The sequence below is a fragment of the Tenrec ecaudatus genome, chromosome 1 (assembly GCF_050624435.1).
Source record: "Tenrec ecaudatus isolate mTenEca1 chromosome 1, mTenEca1.hap1, whole genome shotgun sequence".
Classification (NCBI taxonomy): domain Eukaryota; kingdom Metazoa; phylum Chordata; class Mammalia; order Afrosoricida; family Tenrecidae; genus Tenrec; species Tenrec ecaudatus.
The window spans coordinates 321,723,772-321,740,606 of NC_134530.1; the positions used below are offsets into that span (position 1 = coordinate 321,723,772).

The 16,835-nt window shown below is 47.2% G+C and overlaps 1 protein-coding gene across 3 annotated transcripts in view; it reads left to right on the forward strand.

The window, feature by feature from the left end:
- The first annotated feature begins 6,797 nt into the window (after window positions 1-6,797).
- KIF13A (kinesin family member 13A) overlaps window positions 6,798-16,835 on the forward strand; it is a 213,625-nt gene continuing 203,587 nt past the window's right edge. Inside the window, exons 1-2 of one of the 3 annotated variants that reach the window (XM_075533463.1) lie at window positions 6,798-6,968; window positions 7,246-7,336. In XM_075533463.1, the coding sequence (XP_075389578.1) occupies window positions 6,914-6,968; window positions 7,246-7,336 (146 nt within the window). In that variant the 5' untranslated portion in view covers window positions 6,798-6,913. The remainder of the gene's footprint in view (window positions 6,969-7,245; window positions 7,337-16,835) is intronic. The other 2 variants (XM_075533469.1, XM_075533474.1) reach the window with 2 other exon arrangements.

The following is a 16,835-nucleotide window of genomic DNA, read 5'->3' on the forward strand; positions in this document are numbered from 1 at the left end:
ACTGTCCTAACTGTACTTCTCCTAACACACTTTCAAAAAACATCCCCAGGTATCACTGGGCCCTAGCCAAGGCCAGATGACGGGCAAGATTTACGCTGACACCCTCAGGGCATGAAGTGTGCTGAGGACAAGACGGTTGGTTGGGGGGAAAGTCCGTGCCATTAACAGCACCCTCTGATACAGTGCAAGCTGAGCTCACCCCAATCCGCTTGAGAGCCAAACCCTCACTCCCGTCCACCGAGTGGACGACGCCTCACAGGGACCCAGTAGGCCAGAGCGAAACTGCCTCCTAGCTGTCCCAAGACGGCAGTCTTTACCGAAGCAAATGGCCGCTTCTTTCTGCCTCAGAAGGGCTGGTCTGGGCCCCGGCAGCCTTTCATTGCACAGCTGAGCACGCAACCACTGTGCTCTCGGGGCTCTTCGTGGGAAACAGACGGCTTCATCACGGACCCACTTGCTCCGGTGTTCGCCACAAATGAAATGGCCTCTCTCAATTTAGAGAAATGATGTGATTCGCTTTTCCACTAATGTGGTGGGGGTGGGGGTGGAGGGGTGGTGGGGAGTACATTTAATTCCTGTCTTAAGGAAGAAATTCAACCATCAGTATTGTGATTACAGTTCATTTACATGGATAAAAAGGAAACAGACACATTTTGATTACAAATCATCTTCAACATAAAAGTAGGCTTTTGAAGACCGAGATGTGCATTTTGGGATGACTGTGAGATATCTGAGATCGCTTTACCCTTCGGACTTTGTTTCTTTGGTTGTGCTCATGCGCTGAATATCATCATTGTGCCCGAGCATGAATAAAGAGCAAGGTCATTGAAAAATTTAATTTGCTGTGCACTCTGTTAACCAAGGAGCTTTTTGAGATTCAGTATGTCATACTTTCATTCGTGAACTGCATCTTTGACTTGTTTTTTCCTGTGCGAAATGGCCTGGTTGTTGTGTTAAGGTCTCTTTAAAATTTTGATCTCTATGTATTTTTAAAATACTTTACTATAAAACATTTAAACACTTATAAAATGAGAGAGTATTAAAGGAATCTCCAGATGTGCCAATCACTTATGTGTGATGTTTTGGCCAATGATTGACACATTGCTAGCTTTGCATCATCTTTGACACTTGCTAGCACATTCAAACACACACATCATTTTTGCCTTTAACTACTTTGCTATGCATCTTTTGAAAAAATGACATTTGATTAAATAACCAAAGTGCTATTCTCATACCCCACGAAGTGAACACTAATTTCTTAATTATCATCTATCTAAGCCATACTCAAAGTTTCCTCATTTGACCCCCCCCAAATCTGTTTCCAGTTGGTGTATGAGAATCAGGATTCAAATCCTCCCCATACCACATTTCAACTCAACAACCCACTGCCATGGGATAAATTCTGATGCATAAAGACCCTCTAGGGCAGGGTAGAACCACTCCTGTGAGTTTCTGAGACTGTAACTCTTTGTGGGAGTAGAAAACCTCATCTGTCTCCTGCAGAGCACCTGGCGATTTTGAACTGCTGACCTTGAAGTTAGCAGCCCAACATGTAACCCACGGTGTCATCAGGGTTCCTACACATTTTGTTAAGTTTATTATTATTATTTAAACTCGTATAGGAAAACTTGTCCCTCCTCTTCAAATACATTGATATTTTGACCTTTTACAATAATGATTTCATAGACTGTGGAGACAATAAACCTATGCAGTTCAAGGCTTTCTTGAAGGTCAATAGATACTTGAACTTGGTTTAACTCTTTTGGAGAAAGCATTTATATAACCAGTGAGGTTCTTCATAGCCTTACAAATGCTGCTTTACAATCTATTTTTGGAAACACATCTGCCCACTGCCATGACAGAGCATTAATCCCTCCACACAAAAGTGTGGGATTTCCTTGTCTGAAAAAAAAAAGTCATTTTAAAAGCCATATTTCGCCCACTTGTCCCAGAATTTTGGCAAGTTCTCTAGGAAACGTTTGCCAAAATTACAAAGTGATGCCTGCAGAGCTACCTGGAAAGGAGAGCTTCCCAGGAAACAGAAAAAGAATTCCTCCATCTGCAAATGCTTCATGAGGAAACCCAATTCCTCCGAAGGCACATGGAGGCACCTCCCTCGGCGGGAGAAACGTAGAGCTTATTTTCTTTCCATCTGCAACATTCTCCCTCCACCAAAAAACGTAGCTATCTCAGAGACAACTACGACGGGGGCTGGCAAAAATCCTGTGTCTAATGAGATTAAGAGGGGGCTGCCATGGTTCCGTGGTAGAATTCTCATCCTCTGCGTGCGAGACTTGGGTTCAATCCTCGACCAATGTACTTCATCTCAGCCAACTGAGATGAACACAGAGGTTGTGTGTTGCTGTGTTGGTGAACAGGTTTCAGCAAAACTTCCAGATAAAGCCAGACAAGCGAGAAAGGCCTAGTAAATTTCCTCTAAAGATCAGCCAACATAAACCTCATGGATCTCATTAGAATGACCCACAACCAGGCATGGGGATGGCTGCGACAGGACCAGGGAGAGTTTCATCCTGCTGGGCAGTGGCTCACCAAGTAGCTAACAACACCAGCAGCCACAGGAGGAAACGGAACATAATAGCAGCTGAATGGCATCGTTCATAATCACGGTATCAAGAATGATGACAATGATAGTTAAAATACACATATGCACATACTTAGTCTCCTTCTAGCAGAGGCTGAAGAAATGGAGTGGGAGCGGTACGACCTCCTTTGGCTACAGAAGGGAGGACTATTCAATCCTACACCTGCTCGAGGATAATATCTGCGAAACAGAGGTGTGATTCAAATGACCAGCAGTTCAAAACTACTAGCAACTTGGTGGGAAAACAACTAGGCCAGCAGTTCTCGACCTGTGGGTCGAGACTCCTTTGGGGGTCGAACAACCCTTTCACAGGGGTCTCCCAATTCATAACAGTAGCAAATGACAGTTAATGAAGTAGCAACGGAAATAATTTGATGGTTGGGGGTCCCCACAACATGAGGAGCTGTATTACAGGGTCGCGGCATGAGGAAGGTTGAGGAGCACTGCACTTGGCTTTCTACTCCCGTGCAGTTTCAGTGGGTCACTATGAGTCAGCAGTGATTTGATGGCAGTGAGTTATCCGGGAAACTAAGCATTGACTTCAACTCAATGACAGTGAGTTTTCGTTAGGGAAACTAGCTCTGTGCTGAGCTGACTGGTTACAGTCCCAGGAGTTCACAGGAGCAGTTCTAGCCTGCCCTAGAAGATTGAATTGACTCGATGGAGTGAGTTTGGTTTGGGTTGTTTTTTAAAAATATTTTAATATAAGATTTATGTATTTTTCTATAGTCATTTTATTGGGGGCTCATATGACTCTTATCACAATCCTTACATACATCAATTGTGTAAAGTGCATTTGTACATTCATTGCCCTTATCATTCTCAAAACACCCACTCTCCATGTAAGCCCCTGCCATCAGCTCCTCATTTTTCCCCTCCCTCCCCGCTCCTCCCTCCAAGAATCCTTGATAATTTATAAATTATTATTTTGTCATATCTTACATTGTCCGACGTCTCCCTTCACCCACTTTTCTGTTGTCCATCCCCTAGGGAGGAGGTTATATGTAGATCCCTGTAATTGGTTCCCATTCTCTACCCCACCCTCTCTCCACCCTCCCAGTATCACCACTGGTCCTGAAGGGATCATCCATCTTGGATCCCCTGTTTTTCCAGTTCCTATCTGTACCAGTGTACAGCCTCTGGTCTAGCCAGATTTGTAAGGTAGAATTGGGATCATCATAGTGGGCAGGGAGGAAGCATATAGGAACTAGAGGATCATCATTGCTACGTTGCACCCTGACTAGCTCGTCAACTCCCTGTGACCCTTCCCGAAGGGGATGTCCAGATGGACTTTGGGTCTCTACTCAGCACTCCCCCTCATTCACAATGATATGATTGTTTTGTTCTTTGATGCCTGATACCTCATCCCTTTGACACCTCGTGATTTCACAGGCTGGTGTGCTTCTTCCATGTGGGCTTTTGTTGCTTCTGAGCTAGATGGTGGTTTGGGGTTTTTTGTTTTAGGGAAACTGACAGGTAACCAATGTTAAGAATAAATTTCCTTGACAGCTGACTTACTCAGGTAAATAGTACAAAGCCTTAGTGCTGATGATGTCCAGGGTACCACACCTGAAAATCAGCCTCCTGCCCTCATCTCTCTCCAGGTGGGTCCACCCACATGCAGATGCGCCCACAGACAAGTACCCGGCATGAAGACTGTTATCCACGCTATACCATTCTTTTTTTTTAATTAATTAATTAATTTATTTTAACAATTTATTGGGGTTGATACAATTCTTTTCACAGTTCATACATATACATACATCAATTGTATAAAGCACATCTGTAAAGTCTTTGCCCTAATCATTTTTTTCTCTTTTCTTCTTTTACATTTTATTAGGGACTCAAACAACTCTTACCACAATCCATACATATACATACATCAATTGTATAAAGCACATCCATACATTCCCTGCCCCAATCATTCTCAAGGCATTTGCTCTCCACTTAAGCCCCTTGCATCAGGTCCTCTTTTTTTTCCCCCTCCCTCCCCATTCCCCCCTCCCTCATATGCCCTTGGTAATTTATACATCGTTATTTTGTCATATCTTGCCCTATCCGGAGTCTCCCTTCCCCCCTTCTCTGCTGTCCCTCTCCCAGGGAAGAGGTCACATGTGGATCCTTGTAATCAGTTCCCGCTATACCATTCTTTCAGACAAAATTTCATTTATTTGTCATTAGAAATAAATGTTTCACAATATAGAATTACATTATTGTTTTGTGATTCATCACTATGCTTTAATTATGTTCAATTTGTAACAATGAAAATATATCCTGCATCAGATATTTACATGACAATTCATAACAGTAGCATAACTACAGTTATGGAGTAGCAATGAAACTAATGTTATGGTTGGGGGGTCACGACATGAACTGTATTAAAGGGTTTTGGCATTGGGCAGGTCAAGGATCTTTCAGAAGCAGGTTGCCCACCTGACTTCCAGACATCTCTGGATTCAGAGGGACACTCGTTCAGTTAGCAGTTAAGTACTTGCCATTTGCACCACCCAGAGACTCTCAGATGCAGGCCATGTTATCAGGAGAGGGTTTTGAACAATAGTATGAATAGTATGCATGATCAATCGATGCAATATAATGCCATGAAAATCATTTTGGAAGCTGGAAATAGGAGGGTCCTTTAAAAGATTTTAGATAATTATCCATCATCTTTGTATTCCATTTTCCCACAAACTTATGTGATGATAAGGAGACAGAGCAAGGAAGATTCAGTAAGGATGCTTCAGTAGTCCAAAGGTGGGACACAGGAGTATGCACAACACTAGATTACCTGCGTCTCCCCCACCCCTGTCCCCTTGGGGCTGGTGTAGCCTCTTTTGCTCAGTAATATATCCCGAGGGTTTAGCGAGATGTCTGTCCCACAGTAGGCCTTCAGTCCACACCTACTGAGTACTTTGAAACCACCAGCCTCTCTCTGCAGGAGAAAGATGTCGCCTACTCCTATGAATAGTTCTAGTCTCAAAACTTACATAGGCAGTTCTACCCAGTCCCTCAGGGTTGCTGGGAGTTGGGAATCCATCTGAGAAGAATGGATAGAGTTGGCTGGCAGCAGAAAGGGGAATGGGGGAGGGATGCACAAGCCTTTCCCAGGTAGCTGGACCCAACTGACTCTCCCTAAAAGATACCGCGTGAAGAAGGGGCATCAGTTGATCCCCCCTTCAGAGTCCCATGCCCACCATTGACACTTGCTGGAGACAGAACTGCCCTCTCCCCCACTGCCCTGTCCACAATTCTAGCCTCTGGCTTCGGAGCACAGGGCTCGCCACTTCATTCAAATTCCAGCGAATGCCTTTATCAATGAATGGATTTCCCACATTCTCCAGCCCCAGACTCTGAATTTCAGGCGTCTTTTGTGCGCCTCGAAACGCCTGACACCTAGCAGGCGCGCAATAAGCACTTGTTGAACCGAACCGAACCAATCAGATTCGCCCAGTTCCACCCTGGCCGCGGAGCCTCCATTTGGCAGGAGGGCAGAGCGCGATGCTATTGAATGCTTATGTAAGCGTGCCGGACCCGCCCGGCCCTCCGCCGTCCCTCGCACGACCCGAGCCGAGGAGGGGCAGGGCGAGGGAGCGGGATCGCTGTCGGCAAACGGCCAGTCCCTCGGTGGTCAAGTCGCTTGGCAGTTCTCGGTTCACCACAAGCATATTAAAATGCCGCTGCACGCTGCGTGTGCCGCAGCGCGGGGCGGAGCGCCGGGCTTTCGGTGGAAGCGCATTTAATTCCGCGGGGAAGGCCTGCCCACCGGCCCGGCGACGCAGACCCTCGACTGCCCAGGGCGCTGGGCCTGCGGTGACCGCGGCCCCCGGGGGCTTCCTGCCGGCGCGGCTGCAAGCTCGGCCCGCGCGCCCCCCACCCGGGATTGCCGCTGCTCCTGAGTTCCGCGCCGCCCCGCCGCGCCCGACCCTCCGGGCCCGCCGTCCCCGGGGCAGCAGGAAGCCGGCCCCGCGCGCGGGCGCCCCGGGCCGCCGAACATGGCGGCGCGGCCCGGGCGGCGAGGGGCCGCCGCGCGGTGCGCTGGGCTGGCTCGGCGGGGCTAGAGCGGCGCCTGGGCCCGGCGGCCCGGCCTCCTCCCCGCGCCGCGCCCCGCCCCGCGCGCCCGCCCCTCCCCGGGCCGCGGCCGAGCCCCGCGTCGCGCTCCCCCGGGATGGCCCGCGCGCCTCGGCGCTGCCTCGCGGAGCACTCGGCCGAGCGGTGGCGGCCGCGCTCGGGGGGCGCGCGGCAGCGGCGGCGGCGGCGGCGCCGAGCGTGAGGGGCCGCCTCGGGCCGGGCGGCCCGGCGAGCGCCGCCAACATGTCGGACACCAAGGTAAAAGTTGCCGTCCGCGTCCGGCCCATGAACCGACGAGGTGAGCAGCTTTCCGCCGGTGGTTGGTTTCTGGTCGCGCTCAGGGCGGGGGCAACTTGGGCCACTGCGAGGGCGCGGGCGGCGGCGGAGGCAAGCGGTGGCCGGGCGGCCGGGCGGCAGGGCGGCGGCTCAGCCCTCGCCCGCCCCGGTGACCGGGGCCGCCGGACACGGGCTCCCGGCACGGCCGCCTCCAGGGAGAGCGAGCCCCAGCCGGCGCGCCCGGGGCCGGGGGGACGCGTGCTCGACCCTGCGGCGTTCACGTCTCCCTTTGCTCGCAGAGCTGGAGCTGAACACCAAGTGCGTGGTGGAGATGGAAGGGAACCAGACGGTCCTGCACCCGCCGCCTCCCAACAGCAAGCAGGGAGAAAGGTAACGCGGGCTCGCAGAGGGAGGGGACAAGGGCTTACAAGTTGGAGCCAAGAAAATAGGAGCGCGCTTCCCCATTGTTCCGAGGGCGGCTTCAAGTTTGTCGCACACTCCCAGGCTGAAGCTGTTGCAAGTCCAAGTTCCTCTCCTCTGTCCACCTCCCTTCTGCCCTCCCAGCTTCTAGGCGGCAGCCCTGGCCACAGCCCGCCCGCCGGTCCCCGCCTTCATGGTGCTGCCCCGCCGGCGGTGCCCCGGCAGGTACCCCAGTGAGGGCCCTAGTGGGATGGTTAGCCCTAAATTCACATTTTACAGATCAGAAAACTAAGACCCAAGCAGGCAAGTGACTGCCAGCTCCAGGCCTTATGATTGTGAAAGCCCGTGCGTGCCTTACATTCTGGCCACCACTACACTGCTTGCTTCCTTTGGCAGAATTGCTTAAGGGCCTTACTCTAAAATGGGGGGATATGGGGGGAGGGAGCGGGGAGTGGGGTACGGAGGCAGACTAGGACCCACAATAAAGCAAAACTGGCTGGTAGCTGCGGGCTCAGGCCTGAGCCATTTACAACCTTTTTTGGGAGGTGGGGGTGGGCAGGCAGTGTTGGCACAGAGTTGAGATAATGCTTGAATGTGATGCGGGGATTTTGATTTTCATGGAAACAAAAGGAGTAGACACTGAGGGGATATTTAAAAGGAGGCTGCATTTACTTGATGGCAACATATTTGCATTTGAAAAGTGGTAACTGTTGGATCCTTATTAATTCTGCCCAGTACATGCAGCAGTATGGGAAAAATGCCCTAACATAATTTGAATATTTAAAATTTTGGGTGGTAGGCCCCTGAGAAGAAAACTTGGAATTCATTCTGTGTAGCAAGGCAGCGGTTTGTAAAAGTATAAAAGAAACAAAGTGGGGTGCAATTAATTAGTCTGGGGAGTGAGCATGAGGGTGTGTTAGTCACCTGTTGATGGATGTGCAGGCTCCATCAGTGAATTTCTTGCAAAGAAACTCTGAAGTTGGGTTTGTTACTTTGTTGCTAAAGGAAGCTACTGCCACCATTCTATAATCATGTGGCAGTCCGGCTTAGTTTTGCTATTTGGGGACAGAAATATGAGGTAGTAATTGGGGGGATATATTGCTCTTCTGCGCCGAGCCTAGCAGTTTTTTACTTTGCTTACATCAGAGGAAGATGATGCATTCTACTCCCATTAAGAGTTAGAGTCTTGGAAACCCACAGGGCCCGTTGTACCCTGTCCTCTAGAGTACATGAGAAGCAACTCGCTGGCTGTGAGTTTGGTTGTTGGCTTTATGACTCTACAGGGTGATATTAAATAGCTCAATTATATTTAAAGTGTTGCATTTAGTACTTCTCAGTAATGGACAATGTTTTGCAATACATTTGTAATGTTTTTAGATAAACTCCTAGAAGCGTGTATTTTACTGTGTAAATTAAAATATTAAAAAAATTGTATAGCTCACTGCACCAAAGTTTATACACCTTTGCTTCCAAAATGAATATTGTTATATTGTTTCGGGGGGGGGGGGTGATCTGCTGTGTTAGATTAGTCATAACAGTAGCTGAAGCAGGTAGGATGTTTTAGCTCCAGTTATTTTGCTCTTGCGGCTGAATCTTTCCCTTGCTGGTTTGACACCTGCTTCTTTTCACTCTGAACCACACATTTAATGAAATGAAACGATGTCGTTTGTGGAAAGAAGCAGGCTTAGTTTTGTGCCAGTTTAATAGCAGTTAACACTGTGGACTGTTAGCTAGGAATGCTAGGTAATCATGTGCTCATTTTTAGGATGGCCGCTGTAGTTATTCATCAGGATCTCTGAAGTCCAAATCTGTATGCTGATTTGGGGGATTTATCCATCTGCCTGGTCATTGCGGAAACCCCCTTCTAGAGTGATAAGAATAGCACCGAAGTGTGGGTGTCTTAATGTTTTGCCCTTCTGTGTGTGGGTTGCTACTTTCTGGGGGATTCTTCCTGGACAAACCAGGCGGAACTGGCCCAGCAGTGCTGCTTGTAGATTAGGATCACTGCTTTTGCGGGGATGAAGCCGTCAAATGCATTTGGATTTTCATTATGCAGCTTGGTTTCATATTTCTCCACAGGGTTTTTCCCTTAAAGCAACAGTGCATTTAAAAATAGAAACAGTTGCTCCCTTGGGCTCTTGGTTGATTAATTGCAACAATGTTTTCAGTTATATTTGCAATCCATTTCTATTATTTGTTTGGGGACACAACTACGAGCAGAGGGAGGTAGATGTGTAGGATACTGAGAATATTATTGTTATTTTTAACCTAGAAGTGGAAAGGTTTGAAGCATCCAAAGGGCTGATAAGGCGGTGTTAACTGTGGTTACTATTTTCCTGAAAATTATAAGAAATGGCTACTTATTAAACCTGAGGAAAAGTTCGTGGTTACTGGGTGAAAGTTTTCGGTCTTACCAGTAAAAGCAAGCAGAGTGTATTGATTGATTTTCCAGGAGGGGGGAAACACTTGTTTTCACAAATTTATACAGTTCTTAAAGTGCTTGGCTGCCAACCTAAAGGCCTGCAGTTCAAACCTACTAGCCGCTCCTCTTTGGGAGAAAGATAAAGGTAGTTTGCTTTGCAAATATTTATGTGCTTGGAAATTCTGTGGGGGCAATTCTGCTCTGCCTTTTAAGCCCAAAATCCAAACTACAGCCATCGAGTTGATTCCAGTACATACTGACCCTGTACAAAACTGCTCCTTAGGGTTTCTGAGATTAAATCTTGACCAGAGTGGACATCCTCTTCTATCTCCTATGGAGCACCTGGTGAGTTTGAACCCACGCCTTTGCAGTTAGCAGCTCAATGCTTAGCTCACGGCACCACCTTAGGGAAGTAGCTCGATGGCAGTGGAGTTTGGAAAAGCCAGAATGGTATGGTGAAGGTTAGTAAATTGTAGGGCTACTGAGTTTAAAAATGCTTTGCTAGGTTCTGAAACGCTTGGATTATTACAGGACCAGGTTCGTTGCATGTTATTGATCATAATTTTGAAACATTAAGAAACACAGAAATGTTATTTCTTAAAGTACCATTGCCTTGTGGCCCAAGAGTCATTTCTGAAACAGTTGATGCCTTGTTTGGCAAACGGAAATACCTTGTGGCAACTGGAGAGGCTCTCGCCTTTCAGGGGTTGGAAAAGATGGTAGGGGGGCCAAAGAGGGGGGTATAATGTCCTGCTTACCTAGTGACTGGCCCTGCTTGCCTGGTGCTTATAGCAAAACCAAACTCATTGCCGTTGAGTCAGTACTGGCTCATAGTGACCTTACTGGACAGGCGGAGACTGCTCCTGTGCATATCTGAGACTGGGACTGTTCACGGGAGTAGAAAGCCCTGTCTCAGCGTGGCTGGTGGTTTCGGATTGCAGCCCAACACGGAACCGGAGCTGCTCTCCCACCAGTGCCCTTGCAGGTGCTCAGCAAATATCTGCCCTGTTTGGATTCCCACCACATTAGAGGAGTGCACTGGTGGGGTGGGGGGAGCTGTGGAGCTGACCTAGGTCCTGGCAGCTTGCAGACACAGGAGAAATTTGTGCAGGAGCTGCAGAGTCCCGTGTAAAATACAGTGAAAGCGTTCCCACCACAATTATGTGTGGGGATGCTTGGAGCAGCATGTGGAAACCAACAGCCAATGATTGCCAATCCAAAGTATAAAGAGATGGATAGCAGAGGTCTCTTTCCCACTTCACTTGCCACCTCAGTCCTGTCTCCTCAGTACCTATATACATCCACATGTGCACACATACATGCATACATATGTATGATTTAGATGAATCCTAAATAAATTCGATGCTTTTCTTTATCAATACAATAAGAGCTCGTCCATTTACTCTTTTCTGGACAGTGGGCCCGGACGGGTGTTTACAATGCAGATGGGTAGCTCACACCCTTGAGGCTTTGCCATGAAAAGCATGTGATGGATCTTGCTTTCTACAGATGTTTTTGTTCTTGCTTAATTTATGTCAGTGAATTGTAAGGTACTATGTCTAAAGCAAAGTGTGTATCTAACTTCCCTAAGTAAACTTAAGAAAATACCAGACTAATTTAGGCTCCTAGAGAAAAAGTATCCATGTTTTTAGCTGCCCGTTTTCCACACTGCATGGTCTATAATATATATATATAGAGTATATATGTGTGTATGAGGTCAACTGCCTCTCAGTCAACTGCAAGTGTATTTTCTAGTCTGTGTATCACGTGTTAGACTTTTTATTTCTAAGCTAGATCCCCAGCCAAGTCAAAGGCTTTGAAGGTGGCTCCTTCTGCCCACATCCCTCTACCCACTGCCCCCCAGTCAGTTCAGACTCTGTAGGTCAGGCTACACCTGCTCATCAGGTTTCCCAGGCTACGATTTTTATGGAAGAAGACTCCCTTATTCTTCTCCACAGCGAGGCTGGGAGCTTCCCACTGCCAACCTTAATGTGAGCAGTGGGGCTCTTGAGCTACCGAACCACCAGGGCTGCTACAGACCAGAAATTTAAATCATCATCAGAGTCATGTCGAATCAAAGAAGCATGGCATAAGAAGCAATCAAATGACACATTAGAAAATTATGTGGGTAGTTTTTAAATCAACTCTCAATGGTCTGTGTTGTTATTCTCTGTGGCTTATTTATTACCGAGTTGATTGTAAAAAAAGTAGAGTATTTAGTTTTCACTCTGTGGGAAGGAAGGATCTCTGGTGGCCCCGATGGATAAACATTGGACTACCAACTGCAAGTTTGATGGTTCAGACCCACCAGCTGTTCCTCAGGAGAAAGATGAGGCTGTCTGTTCTGCTAAAGATTAACCTTGGAAACCTCTGAGAGGAAGTCACTATGAATCAGAATCAACTTGGTGGCTTTGGGTTTTGATGGTTTGCTTGCTTCTTTTCAAGTGGGAAGCAATTCCCCCCCCCCCCCCAGTATGTTACTGAGAATTTGAAGAGAATGATAAGGGAGTGTTTTCTTCTTTTTTTAAAAAATTATTTTATTAGGGGCTCATACAACTCTTATCACAATCCATACAAACACATTTGTACATTCATTGCCTTTCATCATTCTCAAAACATTTGCTTTCCACCTAAGCACCTGGCATCTGCTCTTCATTTTTTCACCACCCTCCCCGCTCCCCACTCCCTCATGAACCCTTGATAATTTACAAATTATTATTTTGTCATATCTTGCCCTGTCCAACATCTCCCTTCACCCACTTTTCTGTTGTCTGTCCCCAGGGAGGAGGTTATATGTAGATCCTTGTAATCAGTTCCCCCTTTCCAACCCACCCTTCCAGTATCTCCACTCTCACCATTGGTCCTGAAGGGATCATCTGCCCTGGATTCCCTGTGTTTCCAGTTCCTGTCTGTACCAGTATACCTCCTCTGGTCTAGCCAGATTTGTAAAGTAGAATTGGGATCATGATAGTGGAGAGGAAGGGGGAGAAGTTTTTAAGAACTAGAGAAACATTTTTTTTACAACTATAAGTTTATGTTGTGATTTTTCCAAACCCTCTATTTTTTATTGTGACACATTTCCTACAATTATAATTTTAATAATTAAATAGGCTGTCAAATTTCATGGTTTTGAAATATCTCCATATTTTTCAACATTAAGGCTATCTCTTGTACTATGATCAACTGGGCTTTGAACTGTTCTTTTCTGGTTAAGACTTGGCTGATGAAACCGAAAGGGACCAGAATTTGTAAGATGAGGGTGAACGGGGAAGATAACTGTTAAAGGAAAATTAATGGGCTAATGCCTTGCTGGAAACTTAAAATATTGGAAAATAAAGGGAGAGTGTGCATGGCATCGCAACCAGATTTCTTGACAGGAAGAGCCAGATGTCAGGGGAAGCCAGCCCCTAACACGTCATCATGGGTCCTGTAGGCGCAATTTTTGCACAGTGATAATAAGTAAAGATTATAGTAAAGTTACAGAGAGCATGAGAGATAGAAGAAAAACATTGAAATAAATGGAGTCAGACACAGTCCATGGTAGCATGCTCACCTCAGCACCTCTTGGTGGTCCACGTGGAGGGAGAGAGATATTTAATGCTAGCCCAGGCTTTTATATTATCTGTGGACGTGCAAGCCCCCTAATTACAGGTGAGGACATACGTCACAGGAAGGGGCTGTGCTATAGGTAATACAGTAATGAGGGGGGGGGTCTAGGGAAATACACGCAATAGGAAGAGGAGGGATTGGGGAGTATACATGTGACAAGATGGACAGATCCTAGAGTTAGGATGGCACCCTAACCTTGGTCATCCTTGGACGGGTTTGACCTCTCTGGTGTCTCCTACAAGGAAACAGACAACTACTTTCCTTATCAGAAGGGAGTGGACTCTACTTGTTGTGGGATAAACAGTGGTGTCTGCTAGGTCTAGATGGCTGATAGCTCTTTGAGAGAATGACCCCTGATCTACTCCTGATGACCTCCAAGCGTATAGTCATTCGCAAGCAGCTAAGTTTGGCATATATTTGGGGAGACAGCTTGGGAGAAATTCTTCTCTTTCCCACAGCCAGAGACCATGGTGCCCGGCTCAAAGGTGGCCGGTGACTATATTATTTTGAATGGATGTACTCTGGGCAATAACCATCAGATGCCTGACAGGGCCTCACACTCCTAAATCTCTCATTTTAGGCCTTTGACCCTTAGTTTTGCCCATTCCAGTTTTCATTTTGTTTCAAAACTCATGTCTGTTTCTGACTGTGCTTCTTCAGCCATGACTGAATTGGTTCAAATTGGCCTGATGCCCTAATTGTAAATAAATGAGACTATTTTCATCAAACTTAAAGGTGGTGGTGGTTGTGGGGGGGGGGTTGCTTTGGTTCTGTGGTTTACACACCTGTGTAGGTTTCCCCCCAAGCTTTTTTGCAGATGGTTCAGTGACATTGGTTACACTCCTCACAATGTGTGAGCAGTCTCATTATTTCCATTCCAGCCGTGCCGCCTCTTCATCTGACTTTTCGCAAGAGTTCTTTGCTTGTTATTGAAAGGCATTTATTCTTAAGCAGAGTCACATAAAAACACACTTTGAAACTGTTAACGGCCCATGAATTATTCTGTTAGATTACAATAAAAATGAAAAGCTAACAACTTAAAGATTTAAATATGAGATAAAAACCAAACATGTTGCTGTAGAGTTGATCCAAGCTGGAGGCAGGCTTCCACATCTTCTTCCCGTGGAGTGGCTGATGGGGTTGAACTGGTCTTCTGGTTAATAGCTAGTGGATTTAACCACTGCACTACCCTCCCGTTCCCCCCCAAACCAAACCCTGCCATTCTGACTTAGAGTGACCCTATAGGACAGGGGAGACCTGCCCTGGGGGGTTTCCAAGACCAGAACTCTTTGTGGGTATAGAAAGACTCCCCTTTGTCCTGCAGAGGGTTGGTGGTGTCAAACTCTGACCTTGTGTGCAACCACTGTGCAACCAGGACTTCATAAAGAAGAGACAGTCAACTCAATTTGGCAGCCCATTGAGATGGGATGTAGGGAAAATGAGTGAACAAGACCAATGGCTTTCCAACTTGAGTGTTCATTAGAATCATCTGGAGAACCACGGCCCCACAATTTCTGATTTAGCTGGTGAAGGTTAAGAATTCACATTTTTAGTAGGTTTGTTGGTGATGTTGACCCTGCTGGTTTAGGACCCAGCTCCGAAAACCACTCTTGTCGAACCAGCACTCGAGCTTCCTGTGGGGATGGTAATGCTCTCTCTCTCTCTCTCTCTCTCTCTCTCTCTCTCTCTCTCTCTCTCTCTCTCTCTCTCTGCTGTCCAACTGACGAGCAGAAGCTGGAGGTTTATTTAAGTTTTTGTTAATTTTAAACTCACCTACAACAGATGGCTACTCTGTTGGAAACTGCCCGGCTAGACTGTGGTTCTCAACCTTGGTTCCACATTGGAATTACATGGGATTTCAAAAAAAGAAAAGATTTTTTTTTGAGTCTTAACTCCAGGGCTTCTGACTTCAATGACCTGTGCTGTCGGCAGTGGGTCTTTCAAAAGGTCCAGGTAGGTGTTTCAGTTACTACTGAACTTCATGATCTCAAATAACCATTCCATTGGTTGGGTCATCCATCCTGTGGATCAGGAATTCCACAGAGCAGAGTAGATAGGACTGGTCACTGAGGTACACGCTCTCTTGAACTTCCCCATTCTGGGAAGTTCCGAGATGGGGACGGTGGTTGGGAGGATGGTACAGGCTTCTGAATGTGCGGTCATGTTGCGTGCTCGAGATATCTACCACCTGTGGTTGGCAAGTTGATGCCACTATGCAGTCCAGGTTGAAAACCATAGGTCTAGTTCAACAAACCGGAACTTTTCAAATCTGATTTCATGATTTAAGGACTCTCAAGCCAGGTGTATTGCATTGAAATGCCTCTGATTATTTGCTTCGGACTTGCATGACAGGAGCGGGGGTCACCGTGCTTGAAATGTTCTTGCCTGTTTCTTCCCCCAGGTTGACTGGTCGGAAGACACAGGTGCTTTGGCCTTTTGGTCCCAGCTTTCATAACTTCCAGCCCTTTCACTGTGCGGTGCTCTGAACACTACACTGTGCACCACCAGAGCCAGGAGGACGGGAACTGGGCTGTGATCAAGCACCCTGGTGCAGTGAGCTGGATGTCAAGTCTGGGCATGGACTTGCCTGCCACTCACTTGGTTTGCATCCTTGAGCTCCTCGTTCACCCATTTTGTACCTGGGTTTGTTCATCTGTAAAATTGAGGGTAGGCTAGATAATCGGTAGCATTTTATTCCAGTTCTAAAAGTCGGACTTCATCTCAACCCTACTGAAACATGATTGTGAGCCAACTGGAGTAATGCAGGTCATACTTAGAGGGGCGGAGATGGTGTGCATTTGAATTTGCTTCTGGCCAGAACACATGAGGTCTGGGGAGGACGAGGTCACCGATGGGAGGCTCTTTCCTGCAGCAGCTGCTGCTGGAAAGAACTGAAGGTGTCAAGTGAAATAAGAGCTACTCCATATCTCTTAGGTTATCAGCTAGCCAAGGAGCTGGGGTTCCTTGCATGGAGACAGTTTAAATGCCTCTTACAGCTGAGGCTCCAGCCTCGGCATCTTCCTGTGGGAAAGAGACTCATAGTGGCACCATGGGTCAGGGTGAAATTGCCCCTATGGGTTTTCGAGAACAGACAGCCTCAGCTTTCTCCAGTGGAATGGCTGGTGAGTTTTGAACCACCAACCTAGTAATTAGCAGCCTAGTGTGTAACCCGCTGCATCACCAGGGCTCCTGAAAGGCTGTGTGAAATTGGTTTTGGTTTGGATAGGAAGGAGTCCTGTTGGTGAAGTGGGCTACATGTTGGGTGGCAAAACTGAAGGTCAACAGTTTGAATTCACAAGGTGCTGCAAGGGAGAGAGTGAAGCTTGCTCTTCTGTAAAACTGCTTTTGAAACCCAAGGGAGAAGTTGCACTCTAGTCCTTCAGGGTTGCTGGGAGTCAGAAATGGCTTGATGGCAGCTGGTTTGGGTTTGGGTTTGGT